Source organism: Moschus berezovskii, chromosome 9 (genome assembly GCF_049115385.1).
Source record: "Moschus berezovskii isolate FMDL1 chromosome 9, NW_MosBer_1.0, whole genome shotgun sequence".
NCBI classification, from domain to species: Eukaryota; Metazoa; Chordata; class Mammalia; order Artiodactyla; family Moschidae; genus Moschus; species Moschus berezovskii.
In genome coordinates, this window is record NC_142468.1 from 26,401,711 (window position 1) to 26,416,607 (window position 14,897).

At 44.3% G+C, this 14,897-nt stretch overlaps 1 protein-coding gene across 1 annotated transcript in view; it reads right to left on the reverse strand.

Moving 5' to 3' along the window:
• Nucleotides 1-14,897, reverse strand: part of FNTB (farnesyltransferase, CAAX box, subunit beta) — an 87,129-nt gene that overhangs the window by 24,890 nt on the left and 47,342 nt on the right. The window contains exons 5-7 of the mRNA XM_055436387.2: nucleotides 5,816-5,962; nucleotides 5,646-5,729; nucleotides 214-300 (exon numbers count right to left, since the gene is read on the reverse strand). Of these exons, the coding sequence (XP_055292362.2) occupies nucleotides 214-300; nucleotides 5,646-5,729; nucleotides 5,816-5,962 (318 nt within the window). The remainder of the gene's footprint in view (nucleotides 1-213; nucleotides 301-5,645; nucleotides 5,730-5,815; nucleotides 5,963-14,897) is intronic.

Sequence of the window (14,897 nt, forward strand, 5' to 3'; positions counted from 1 at the left end):
CTGTTTACCCAGAGTTTTGATCCCTGCCAATCACATTAAAGAAAACTGGAAAAAAGAAAACTTTTAAAGCATTTTTGAAATGTAAAATCTTTCAACCATAAGATGTCTCTTGTAATTTTACATTCCTTTCTGGTTCTTCTGCACTTCCTTTATTTTTCAGAAGTCTTGACCACCTGCTGTCTAAGAAATGGGACAAATCCCAGCATTTCTCACCTTGCAATCCATTCAGCAGTGCCCTCAAACAGGTCTGGGGTGATGATGTTGGTCAGCGAAGCTACCGAGGCAGCACAGTACGCGCTTCTGGAAGGACAGAAATAGAGGGGCAAGGGTCACGCTCTCAGGAAGAGCTCAGACAAGGCTCACTGAACTTCTTGGGTGGATTGTTCTCTGCCTCGTAAGCTGTAATCACCACCTGTCCTCACTCCTGGTCTCCAACCAGGAGCTCCGACATTCCATTTGGATCAAGTTCCTCACAGCATGGTCTCAGAGAAAGAACATGACATTCTATTCTCCCTACCTCCACACAGTCAAATCTACACCAAACGAAATAACAGCCATATCAATTTATGTCAACAGTGAACTCAGCTCTTCTTTCAAAGACCTACAATGGCTCCAAAATTCCATGCTGCCATTCAGGTATTTCTGAGATGCTCATTCATTCAGCTGTCACTACTGTTCTTAGATCCAGGGCTTGCCATGTTTATGGCATGGACACATTAAAGGTTAACCATATTTCTTTCAAACAGACAACCTCCAAAGCAGGCTGCCAGACCACATGGTTGCACAGACCAAGCAAGAGGGACCAGAACAGATGAGCTACTCAGATCCATTCCTTAGACTTCTAGAGCAAGAAAAGAGTTTTGATTTCAAGCACCCCTCCAGTAGACACACACACACACACACACACACACACACACTTTAAATAGAAAAAAGAACATATCCTACTTGATTTGGAATAATTCTTGCCATTCCATCCTGCCAGCCCTAATTCTTCTCAGGACACATTTTATTTCAGTTTCTCCCTCTATTATAGAACACATCTACAAACTGTCTTTTCTTTTCCACTATGGGCTTCCCAGGTGGTGCTAGTGGTAAAGAACCCGCCTGCCAATGCAGAAGATGCTACAGACACAGGTTCGATCCCTGGGTAAGGAAGATCTCCTGAAATAGGAAATGGCAACCCAATCCAGCATTCTTGCCTGGAGAATCCATGGTCAGAGGAGCCTGGCTGGCTACAATTCATGGGATTGCAAAGAGTCAGACACGACTGAAGCGACTGAGCACATGGTCTTTTCAAACATAAAACACCTCAGCTTCATTTTATGTTGAAGACAAACCTGTTTGTTCTAATTTTCTTTCAAGATCCTTTATCTAAGGGCTCCTAAGGAATATAAAAGAGAGGAGAGAGAAGAGCCTAGCTTCCATGTTGTTCAATATGGACATAATACTAAGTCAGGCACACTGAAGCATTTCAGTGAGCTGCAGGTATTATTCTCCTCCCAGCATTTTAATCAGCCTGCTCACACTGGCCAAAGGCACAGCAGAGGCTGAGTTAAACCAGCAGGCATCAGAAGGATGCAAGAGTCCTCTCTGCCAAGTGCTATCATCTACCATAAGCTAACTTCGAAAGTCTGACCCAGCTCCTCTCAGGTCTTGAGTCTCACAAAGGGGTTCAAAGGTATTTGCTCTTGAATGTGAATATAACCTCTGAGGTAGGGAGGCAGTCAGCAGTGTGGTCTGTTTCACAAATGGAAGACCTGAGACCTGCTGCCAGATCTCACACTGAGACAATGAGTGAACAAAATACACTTTTCTTGAGCATTAGCTTCCTCTGTCCCTCTATCCAGTCGTCATATCTCTCAAATTTGAAAATTGCCCTCTAGTCTCCTGCTGTCACCCAAATCTAAGTCATCCTTAATCGGGGTCAGTTTCCTGTCCAGTCTTCCTCCCTCCAGCCCTGAAACCAGAGGATTTTCACTAAAACACCATAATGCATTCACTTGTTCCTTTTAGTCGCTAAGTCATGTTTTTGCGACCCCATGAACTGTAGCCTGCCAGGCTCCTCTGTCCATGGAATTCTCCAGGCAAGAATACCAGAGTGGACTGCCATTTCCTTCTCCGGGGAATCTTCCCAACATTGAACCCAGGTCTCCTGCATTGACAGGAGGCTTCCTCACCACTGAACCACCTGGGAAGCCCAATGTATTCCCCATAGAACTTCTAACAAAACACAAATCAGATCATGTCACTCCCTACTTAAAATTTGTCAGTGGCTTCCCACTACCCTTAAAATAAACTCCAGACTTCTCAAGGAGACTGCAGTGCTCCTCAGGCTATTCCCAGCCTGGCCAGCCAGCTTCATTCTCTGCCTGCACCCCTCTGCACTTCAGCAACACTGACCTCCTCCTTCCCCAAACACACTCTACACTCTGTTGCCAAAAGTTTTGCAAAGGCTGGGTCCCCATCTCCCCACTACCCTCCCAGGATACTCCAGGTTATATAACCTAGATTAGGAGGTCAGGAATAAATAATTGCTCCTTTCTTAAGAACTGAGGGGAAAGACAGTGCTGGCTACAAGTTGACTTGGATTAGTGGCAGTCCATGGGAGCTGTGAATGCCTGAGTAAGCTCATCTCAGAAATAAGGACTTGCGACAGGCCTGAAATATCAAGAGATCAGTTCTAACCCAGAAGGAGACAGGCTAGCCTCCAGATGTGTCCCTGTAAACTGCTGCTTCTCTTCAGGTCAAATCCACCTGGCAGCACTCAGGAGTAACTGCTGATGCTCCCAGGCAAAGACAATTAAAGGAAAATCAAGTGAAAAGCGATGGAACTGGGGCACGAGAAACCATGCTGAGCGGGGGAACGGGACGCAGCCTGCTAGGTTACACCCATCGTTCGCATCTTTAATCCTCTGTAAATGTAAAGCATGGCTCAAACGGCAGGATGTTACCAGAGGAGGCATATGGTTAAACAGCTCTTCAGAAGCAAACCTATTTTATTGGAGGAACTTCCTAACATTTGTCTGGCAGATATGAATAAGAACACAGAGGAAACTGGCACCGGAATGAATAAGCTAGAGAATAATCATATCTGAAAAAGGGAAGCGATGAAATGCCCAAGTGATCCTGCCAGTGTTCCCCTGCTCTCACCCATGATCTCAGGAAACCTTAAAAAGCTACATTTGGAGTATCTGCAGAACAGGATGAAAATGTACTGACCAAGAGGGGAAAAACATCCTTTAAATTTTTTTTCTAAAGATGTCAACACAATACTGCTTCTCCTCAATAGTTATATTGGCTTCACTGGCATCGTGATCAGTTGCTAAGTTGTGTCCGATTCTTTGAGACTCCACAGACTATAGTCACCAGGCTCCTCTGTCCATGGAATTTTCCAGGCAAGAATACTGGAATGAGTTGCCATTTCCTCCTCCAGAGGATCTTCCCGACCCAGGGATCGAACCCACATCTCCTGCATCGGCAGGTGGATTCTTTACCACTGAGCCACCCGGGGAGCCCTTACTGGCATACACAGTGCTAAAAACAAAACAAGAAGCCCCAAAAGGAGTCCCTTATGCTAAACTCCACATCGCCAAACCAAGACTTCATTATGGTTTCCGCTTTCCCAGAAATGGGATCTTCAGCCAGTCACTCAGGAACCACCTGATCAGCACTACTGAGATGCCCTGCCGGTCGACCCCTGCTGTCCCCTCAAGGAAAGTGGCCTTGCAGCGGCCAACCCACTCTTTAAGCACCTGATGTCACTTCCTTGTCCCTGCTCCCTTCTGCCTACAGAAGTCTCTCACTGTGCACAGCTCTCCTTGGGCTTCCTTCCTATCTGCAAGATGGGATGCTGCCCTATTCGAATCAATTTTTGCTCAAATAAGTTCATAAAATTTTTAACATGCCCCTGTTTATCTTTTAACAACAGATACTGGGGTACTGTGATATAGTAAGAAACATATATTTGGTCTTTTCGGCACAGAGATCATAAAACTAGTGGAATTTCCTGAGTAATGGTGGTGTGAGAGCCTCGTAATTCATAACAAGCCCCATTCAACCACATCTGAGTTTATACTACTGAGGTGACTGCTGGAAGATGGGGGCTGGCTGTCAGAGGAACCAACCATGGGGTCAGAGGGTTGGAACTTTCTGCCCCACTCCCAAGAAGACTGAGCTAGTCACCAATGGCCGATCAGTTAATCAATCATGCCTACACAATGGAAACTCCATTAAAACACTCTGGATGAAGAAGGTCAGGGAGCTTTTGGGTTGGTGGATGCGCCCAAGTACCTGTCAGGAGGTTGTCACACCCCAACATCACGGCAACAGAAGTTCTTAGACTCTGGATCTTTCCAGACCTCATCCTATATGTATGCCCCTTCATGTAGCTGTTCATTTGTATCCTTTATGATATCCTCTATAATAAATGGTATTAAAAAATGTTCTCTGAGTTCTCTGAGCTGTCCTGGAAAATTACTGAATGGAGAAGGGGGTCATGGGGACCCCTGATTTACAAATCAGGCAGAATTGGTTAACCTGGGAACCCACTACTTGTGACTGCTATCTGAAGCGCAGACAGTCTTGTGGGACTGAGCCCTTAACCTGTGGAGTCTGTGCTAACTCTTGGTACTTAGTGTCATTAATATGAGGATAAACACCCCCACATTTCAGGTCAGAGGTGTTGTGAGCAGATAAACAGTTTTCCACGTACCCAGATACCTAGTCTTATTTTATGGTCTGAACAGACAGGTTACAAACAGACGAAAACCCTTCATTAAGGTCTCTGCAGATAAAGGTTACCTCCTTTTATCTGCAATGTGTTTTGTGCTTCATGTTTTTTCTTGCCCTATATTTTCAAACCAATAGCTAAGCCAGAGTATTTATCAACTCTTGTAGAGGACAGCACATTTACAAATAGGCAATAAGATGGCTTTGCTATAGAAACCTCATAATAACTTACCAGACTAAACAATAATAATTTGGTATATATCTCAATGATCCACTGCTTGTGAGAAATGACTAATTCAGTGGATTCCCGAGATATCTTATAGGGAACCTCCTGCCAGGTGAGCAAAGGATTTGCTAGGTGCATCAGACAGTTCTTGAGAAAAAAGGATTATTTTGAGCCAACTGGTTCCAATCAGTTAATGCCACTGTTTTTCATAGACTCCACTGGCCCCTAATGGTTTCTGCATTGCCCAAAGCAGCTCTCACACAGGTGTTAAACATTCTCACGCTTTCATCAAATACATTCAGAAAATATTTACTAAGTCCCCGCTGGGCCTTATCCTCCCTTCCCATACCAGAGAGATGAAAGATTATATTACACTATACAGTTACATCTATGGTATACCATCTCATGCCAAATGAATGTATTTTTCATTTTTAAAACAAAAGCATTTGATTTTGTTTCTCGGTTACTTGTATTTGGCATCGACATAAAAGAAGTCAAGTGACAATGAGCCCTGAGGACATCTGTCCCATGGTTGCAGGGATTATGAACCATGTCACTGACACGTCTCTCTGTGTGACATTTGGTGAGACAAGGTGGCGATTTCCTGTGTCCTTCCCCGGGTTTGGCATCTCTGATGGCAGATAAGCCTGAGAATCTGCTGATGCAGCAGCCTGAGAAAAACCCCACTCACCTCACGTCCACCTCACCTCCATCGTGCATGAGAAAAGAGCCATCGGGTTGCTTCAGCGAGTACAAATACTGGAGAAGCTTCTCTCTGAGGAGAGGGGGAGGTGATGGTCAGCGCAGTGTCCGCAGACGGGAGCCCGGCTGGGTGTCCAGCCCTGCTGGCTTTGGCCGTACCTGTTAATGACGTCATAGGCCTCCTCGGTGCCAATGATGCAGAGCGCGTTGACCGCTGCATACGTGGGAGCAAGGTGTGGGTACTGGCCAGGGCCCCCTCCAAAGCCACCTTCTGGGCTCTGACACAACTCCAGGAACTGACACACGCTAGGTACACGGCCAAAGGGAAAAACAAAGAAAGCATTAATTCCAAAACACCGAATTCTACCAGAGTCCAGGCCTTTCCAAGGCTCCGCCCTTCCCAAAGAGAAGAAACACCCTTCCCACCTAGTGAATATATATTGAATACATCTGTAAAGGACCTAATTCTCTACCCTGCCTTGATCAGCTTTGTATGCTCTCCTTTCTGAGCTTTGTAGTTAAGCATTTGCCCAGTTGTGAAGCCAGGAACAGGAGGCCGGGCAGAAACATATGGCCCTTCATAGAACTGGAGTGAGTCTCACGCTTCTTGACCCAGTCCTTCCTATACTTTTCTCGCAATTTGCCACCCCAGGGCTATGGAACCAGTCCCTTCTCCTTGCCTTTGGGGTAGCTCCGAGGTTTTGGATTTTGCCGAAATCGTAGTGATGTTCAATTACTTTTTCCCCCACTAACTATGCTGGCCTAGAGCCCTCATATAGGCCTATGAGAAATATTTAAAGAGGTGCCTTCTCACTCTCATTGAAGCCTAAGCCCCAGTCGGCTCCTGATATTTATTCATATCACTGACAAGAAACAAGCTTCCAATGGAGTCTGCCTCTATGGTTAGGAGAATGAGAGGTGGGCTTCTGCACATTGAGCGCACGGTGGCAGATCTAAGCACTGCCAACTCCTATCACAAGAATACATGCCAGGGAATTCCCTGGTGGTCCAGTGGCTAAGACTCTATGTTTCCAATGCAGGGGGCCCAGGTTCAAACCCCGGTCAGGGAACTAGATCCTGCATGCCACAACTAAAGATCGAAGACCACAACTAAGAACTGATGCAGCCAAATAAACAAGCAAATACTTTTCAAAAAACAAAATAAGAGAAAACAAGAAGGTATCCCCAGCTGTGGGCTTTTGAAGAATTTTTCAGAAACTCCAGTGCCTTCACTGTGGGAAACTGCTATATTGAGGACTGCCCTCTAAGCCCTTCCTTCCAAGAATGGCGTCAGTTTGCCCAGAAGTTATCTTCTTGCTTTAGATGAAACCAAGAGAGCCCCTCTTTGTCAGAAGGTCCTCTGAAGTTCATCGGAAAGGAGACCCCAGGAGAGTTCTCAAGCTGTTTCCCCAACATACCAGGATCCCAGCTTCCTACTGGGACAAGACCTCAATTAAGAGCATGCGTGCATGCAAGCTCAGCTGCATCCCACTCTTTGTGACCCCATGGACTGTATGTAGCCCTCTAAGCTCCTCTGTCCATGGGATTTTCCAGATAAGAATACTGAGTGAGTTGCTATTTCCTTCTCCAGGGGATATTCCAGATCTGGGGATCGAACCCACATCTCCCGCATTGGCAGGAGGATTCTTTACCACTGTGCCACCTGGGAAGTCCCTCATTTAAGAGAACCAGGGGCAAATCTCAGTCCCTCTAGTGCTCAGACAGCCTTCTTTTCCATGGGCTTTTCCATCTCATTCCTTCTTATCCATGCTGCCAAAGAGATCACACAGTCTTCTTGATCTCAACTACTGCTACTGCTACTGCTAAGTCACTTCAGTCATGTCCAACTCTGTGTGACCCCATAGACGGAAGCCCACCAGGGTCCCCCATCCCTGGGATTCTCCAGGCAAGAACACTGGAGTGGGTTGCCATTTCCTTCTCCAATGTGTGAAAGTGAAGTCGCTCAGTCATGTCCGACCCTTAGCGACCCTACGGACTGCAGCCTACCAGGCTCCTCCATCCATGGGACTTCCCAGGCAAGAGCATTGGAGTGGCTTGCCATTGCCTTCTCCATGATCTCAACTAAGACATGAGTTAATGGCTGCTCTCCCAGGTCATATTTGATTACTTTTTATTTCGGACCTGCTGCATCACCTGGGCAGGGACAGCCACAGAAAATGCTGCTGATTTCCTAGTAGAGCCCTGAAACTGTCACAGGTTAAATGCAATACACACTCACTTCATGTTCCACCCACAATTTTACTGTAGGAAGCACACAAATTGAAACTAAAGCTGCTGATCAGAGAAGGAAGACAATTCTGTGGCATGTTTTTAACAGCAGTTAATTTTTGCAAAGAAAATGAGCTTGTCACTAACGTTTCCCAAACCTTCATCAATTCTTATCCGATTTCCCAGAAACAAATGGCAAAGGAACTCCTAGTTTAACAAAAGTTGGCTGCACAAAAAGTTTTCTGTATCACAAAAACAAAATGTTTTGACTGATAGGAAACAGCACATGTTAAAAAAAGAAAAGGAAAAGTCATCTAGTTACCCATTCCATTCCCCAGCTCCCATGACAAAATTACACCAAATGCAATACTCCTGACCCTGTAGCCTAAAGTCTGGAGTAGGCTGGGATCTGAATGTACCAGAGACGTCATTAAATCACCGCTCCACACCAACTGTCCCCAGCTGACAGGCTACATCTAAGTGACTCCAGGGCTGTATTGGGGAACTGGGCTCGGCTCTTCTGAACTCAGAGGCACTTCCGAACTACAGAACATTTTGATCCATGGGCTTTCCAACTTGTACCTTAAGGAACTGGCAGACTGACCACGAAGCTACCAGCTGTCGTGGGCACAACTCCGAGCAATTCTGAAAAGCAAAATGTGAATGACACTCTAACTATTCAAAGGAGGAAAAGAACTTATCTTAGAGACCAGAAATTCACCAACTTAATTTAAAAAATCGAAAGCAGAAAACACTGAGCCAACACCAAGAGGGGCACACTTTGTGAAAAACAAGTATTCATAAATCACTTGTTCGGTCACATGACTAAACAATCTAGTAGATCAATTTTCTTTCAAGTCAGCAAGGCATTTCATTCTCACTTACATGACAATGTCCAACAAAGTGGGAAACGATCTTCTAGATCGGGGTTCTTAGTAAACCCCAAATGTGTATACTGGAATCACTGTAATAAAGAACACAGGGACCCAGACTTGCTGAAGCAGGAGAGCTGGGCTCCTGTATTTTTACCAGATTCCCAGGTGATGCGGACATACACAAAGTTTGAATACCACAAGTCTTTGCTGTGTAATTAGAATCACTTTGGGGATGTTATAAAAAAAAAAATCCCAACGCCCAGGCCATACCTAGTACCAATTAAATCAGAATCACTGACAGTGGGCCCAAGTGGCAACAGTTCTAAAAATTTCCCATGTGACTCCAGTGTACAGCCAGGTTTCAGTGCTTTTCTAACTTGAGTGTGTACAGAAGCCACCCAAGGATCTCATCAAACTGCAGATCTATTTCAGCAGAACTAGAAGGACCCGAGATTCTGCATGTCTAGCAAGTTCCCAGGTGACGGAGATACTGCTGGTCCGGGGACCACATTTTGGGTAGCAATGTGATACATCTGCTCTGTCCAACAGGTAGCCACTAGCCACATGAGGCTATTTACATTTTAATTATATTAATTAAAATTGAGCTCCTCAGTCACACAAGCCGCGCCGCAACTGCTCAGTGGCTACATGGGACGAGTGGCTGCCACAAAACATAAAACATTTCCATTTCTATTGGACACTGCCGCTCTAACATCCAGCTATTAAAAAGTACATAAAACCTATAAGAGGATCAAGTTCAAAGCAAGAGTATCAACGATTTACTCAGACTTTTAGGGGATGATTAAGGACAGATCTAAAGTGGTTGATTCTGAACATCACTGTCACCAGTGTGGATGAAGGGCTTAAAAGCATGCACAGCATGTAAGCAAATAATCAAAACAAGCAGGGAAATCTCTAAGGAGAGGAAGTCCAGAATAATATTAAACAAATCAGAAGTCAACAAGAATAAAACAAATGAGGGAGCCCCCTGGTGGTCCAGTGGGTGAGAATCCACCTGCCAATGCAAAGGACACGGGTTTGATCTCTGGTCCAAGAGGATATACAGCAACTGAGCCTATGACCCGCAACTGTAGAGACCCATATGCCCTAGAGCCCGTGCTCCTCAACAAGAGAAGCCACCACAAAGAGAAGACTGCACTGCAACGAAGAGTAGCCCCTGCTCTCTGCAACTAGAGAAAGCCCACATGCAGCAATGGAAGACCCAGTGCAGCCAAAAATAATAAATAGAGAATGAAACAAATGAAACAGATATAAGTAGCAAGTAATGTACTTAGGGGTGGCAGGAGGGGGGGACGAACAACGTATATAAGGGGAAATAACAAAGAACACAGCAGAAAAAGGACCAGAGGTTTGGGTTCATGAGTTGTGAACAATAATGAAAATGCTTCTTAAAAGCATCATAAACACAGTATTGGTCAGAACTATAACTGGTCCAAGACTCCGTTTTCCAACTCAAAGGAAGTTGAGAACAAAGTTGTAAAAATGTCTCAATACAGAAGTGATTCCAAGGCTTACTATTACAGAATACCACTGTGAGGGAGCAACCCAGCAAAGTACCTCAAGTATACAAAGGATAGGGCTTCCCTGGTGGCTCAGATGGTAAAGAAACCACCTGCAATGTGGGAGACCTGGGTTCGATCCCTGGGTCGGGATGATCACCTGGAGAAGGGAACAGCTACCCACTCCAGTATTCTGGACTGGAGAATTTCATGGACAGAGGAGCCCGTCTGACTACATAGTCCATGGGGTCGCAAAGAGTCGGACACAACTGAACGACTTTAAAAATAAAAAATACAAAGGATAATTACACAAATTTTCAGTAAAGAAATGAGAATTAAAGCTACTCTGTAGCAAGAAGAATTTAGTTTCGATATAAGAAAAATTTACCTTAGATTTAAGAAAAACTGAGGTTGGTTATTTCAGAGCAGAGTTTCACCACTGTGGCACTATTGATAGTTTGGGCTGGACGATTCTTTGTTGTAGGGACTGTCCTGTGGAGAACATTTAGCAGCATCCCTGACCTCTCCCTACTAGATGCCAGCAGCACCTGGCCAAAAATGCCCAGAAGACAAAAGAAGACATAAGCTATCTTCACTGAAAGATAAGGAAACAGATGGATTAAATTTAAAATTAAAAGGAGAGCTATTTAAGGAGCTATTCAAGGGACAAGCTACTGATAAACTTTCTAAAGGGAAATAAAACACTGGCACATGAAAATTTAAATTTAATCTTTGGGAAAACTTTACAAATGGAAAGGTCCTAAAACAATTTTTAAGTTAAAGATAATTTTCAGATCTTATGGAAACTAAAAGACCTAACTTAACACTGCCATTGTTTCCTTGTGGTATTCATTTTACTCCATGTGTTTCATTAAGTAGCTTTCAATAACGAAGCAAGGGATTCTCATTTTTAAAAAAATGCTTCCTTCAGTGCTAAAGTCATTAACAAAGCAAATGTACTTAGTGTGGCTCCAAAATGTTAATTTCTTTGAGGCAAACATACATATAAATTTATGAATACAATCTCTTAAGAAGGGCACACTTAATTCCTATAAATATATTATTATTGAATATATTATTCTTGAAACGAATACACCATTCTTGAAAAGTCTGACACCAGCAGTAAAAGCCTGGCCTTGCTGGCTCTGGTCAGCAGTCACAGGAGCCGACAAAACTGGTTTGTCCACTAGAGGGACCTCAGCTTGTCATATTGTTCCCAGGACAAATAGAAGCAAAACTGTGAACAAAATAGGAAAGAGAAAGAAACCCATGTGTGTGAATATGTGTGTGTTGCACACAAGATTGGGGAGCCAGGAGAGAGGACAGTAGAAAAATAAACTCCAGAGCTAAATACACCCTCTATGTCACCTTAACATTTGTATAAAGAAGAAGAAAAAAAAAAACCTGACTACATTTTCAAAGCATTTCTCCTCCCTATGCAAAATAAATTAAAAAGCAATCTCCAAAATTAGGTAGTCTTAAAAAAAAAAGTCCCCATATTTTAATAGAAGTCATTAAGATTTCTCTATTTCTTACTAAAAAGAGTTTATCATCTTATAAGTCAAGCTACTAGGCTCAGTTCATAACAAATATTATTGGCACCTAGGAGAAGGCACTGGCAACCCACTCCAGTACTCTTGCCTAGAAAAATTCCATGGATGGAGGAGCCTGATAGGCTGCAGTCCATGGGGTCGCTAAGACTCAGACACGACTGAGCGACTTCACTTTCACTTTTCACTTTCATACCTTGGAGAAGGAAATGGCAACCCACTCCAGTGTTCTTGCCTGCAGAATCCCAGGGACGGGGAAGCCTGGTGGGCTGCCGTCTATGGGGTCGCACAGAGTCGGACACGACTGAAGTGAGTTAGCAGCAGCAGCAGGCATAAAACAAAGTTTATTATTGGAAAGTCTAAGTAATTCTTTAAAAGTCTGTTAAATCAATGTTCAGAAGAACCACAGGCAAAGCTTTGAAGGTGGCTGTGAAACAGAAAATTTCAGTCATTAACTATCAAGTGGCTCTTGCAATCAGGACAAATCAGCTTCTAAATTTTAAAACATTCTTTTGATTACAAAACAATAGATTCATTGTAGAAATTTTAGAAAATGCAAATAACATTAGAAAAGAAAAAAAATTACCTTTAACCCCATCATCCACACAAATAACTCCTATCATGTGTATATATACATCCTTCTGTTTTTTCCTATGCGTAGAACCACCTTTAATTTTAATCTATAAAAAATGAATCTTTAACTACCTTTTTTCATTTAAATCATGAGTACCTCTATTAAACACACACATTTTTATATATAAATATAGTACAGTATGGTGAAAGTTGCTCAGTCATGTCCAACTCTTTGCAACCCCATGGACTATACAGTCCATGGAATTCTCCAGGCCAGAATACTGGAGTGGGTAGCCGTCATTCCCTTCCCCAGGGGATCTTCCCAACCCACGGGTCGAACCCAGGTCTCCACATTGCAGGCGGACTCTTTACCGTCTGAGCCACCAGTGAAGTCCATATATAAATACACACAATTATGCATATATACAAATTTCTAATTGAGGTACAACTGACACGTAACATTATATTAGGTTCAGGTGTACAATGTTATGATTTGACATTTGTGTATACTGTGAAATGATCATCATAGGCCTACCGAACACCAGCTAACTTTTTAATTTTTAAGTGGCTGCATAATATTTCACTGTATGTATCACGCCATAGAGTCTTCACCTAAACTTTACACTTACGGCATCCCCAAGTGTTGATATTTAGGTTGTCTCCAATTGTTCAGTGTGAAAAGCCCTTCAACGGGGTCCTCTCTTCCTAACTGATGTTGCCACAAAAGCTGCTCCAACATTTATTTCCTCATAAAAGCTTTACCTACACAACACCATAAAGCACCAAAGAATTGATGCTTTTGAACTGTGGTGTCGGAGAAGACTCTTGAGAGTCTCTTGAACTGCAAGGAGATCAAACCAGTCAAACCGAAAGGAAATCAATCCTGAATATTCATTGGAAGGCCTGATGCTGAAGCTGAAGCTCCAGTACTTTGGCCACCTGAGGTGAAGAGCTGACTCGTTAGAAAAGACCCTGATGCTGGGAAAGATTGAAGGCAGGAGGAGAAGGGGACGACAGAGGACGAGATGGTTGAATGGCATCACCAACTCGACAGACATGAGTTTGAGCAAGCCCCAGGAGATGGTGAAGGACAGGGAAGCCTGCTGCGCTGCAGGCCGTGGGGTCACAAAGAGTCGGACACGACTGAGCAACTGAACAACATACAACACCAAGTATACAACCTAGAAAAAACTGACCCAAGTTCTTCCACTTCAGGAAGCCCTTTGTCATTTTCCCACCTCCGATGGTCTACATCCACAGGGGGCCTCCTGCCTGCTCCAGACCGCTGTTCCTCTAGGGGGCGTCTGCACTTCACTCTCGCCGACTCCTCCAGTCTTCTGTCTTCTCACATCCGATTTTCCCATTCCATCTATCCTGACTGTGTATGTGACGGGTGGGGGGAACTTCCCAAACAATCCACAACCCCCAACTGGTATTTCAAAAACACACAGGCCTTTATTTTGACAATTAAATTCCTGTTACTGCAGAAACTGTGTCCAACTCTACATCCAGAGCTAGAAGCAACTAGGCTTGCAGCAGCTCTGTGATGTGGAAGACAATGCGTATTTTTCCTCTCCCTCTGAAAGCACTGTACACATCACAAGGGTTAACGGCCTAATTCTTCATTATCTTTTCTATCCACATTCATCACAAGACACCCTGCCCAGGAAGGCAAGAATGAGAGGTTATTGTTAAGACAGAATGAATGAGACAATGTGTGGTTCTGTTCTTCTGACCTGACAGCATGACCCAGGCAGAGGGACTGTGGCCAGGGAGGAGCACAGGCTGGCCTCCACGCATCCTGGCACAGCTGCCCCCGTGCATTGCAGGCAGACAAACCTGGCTCCAGGCCTCCCTCTGACCCTCTACCTTCAGAGCAGCAGAGGAAGCAGTTGAGGTCAAGATGCTACTGAGAGAAGGTGCTCTCTCTCAGTGAGAACTAGGGTATCAGAGCCAATTCCTGGCAGCCCCTTACTATCCTCGGGTACCCCTCAGACTAGAGGGATGATCAGTTTTTTTCTTTAAAATATAAATGTGGGGCTTCCCTGATAGTCCACTGGTTCAGAACCCGCCTTGCAACGCAGGGGACACTGGTTCGCTCCCCAGTCCGGAAAGATCCTGCATGCCATGGAGTAACTAAGCCTGTGGGCCACAACTCCTCAGTCTGTGCTCTAGAGCTCACAAGCCGCAACTACTGAGCCCATATGCTGCAACCACTGGAGCCTAAAGCCCATGTGCAGCAACGAAGACAACCGGTGCAGCCAAAAATAAATAAAATCTTTTTAAAAAATATATATAAAGTGTGATGAACTTCTAAGGATGAGGAGCTACAATGAGGACACCCTCTGCAGAAGTGCTTTGGGAAGAACCTTATTCAATAGTTGCTTAGATCTCTAATCATTAAGGAGAAGTTTAGGAAAACGATGGCCTGACATCTGTACACCAAGCCGGTAACACATCCACTGCCATCAGGAGCCATACCATCCCCCAGGCA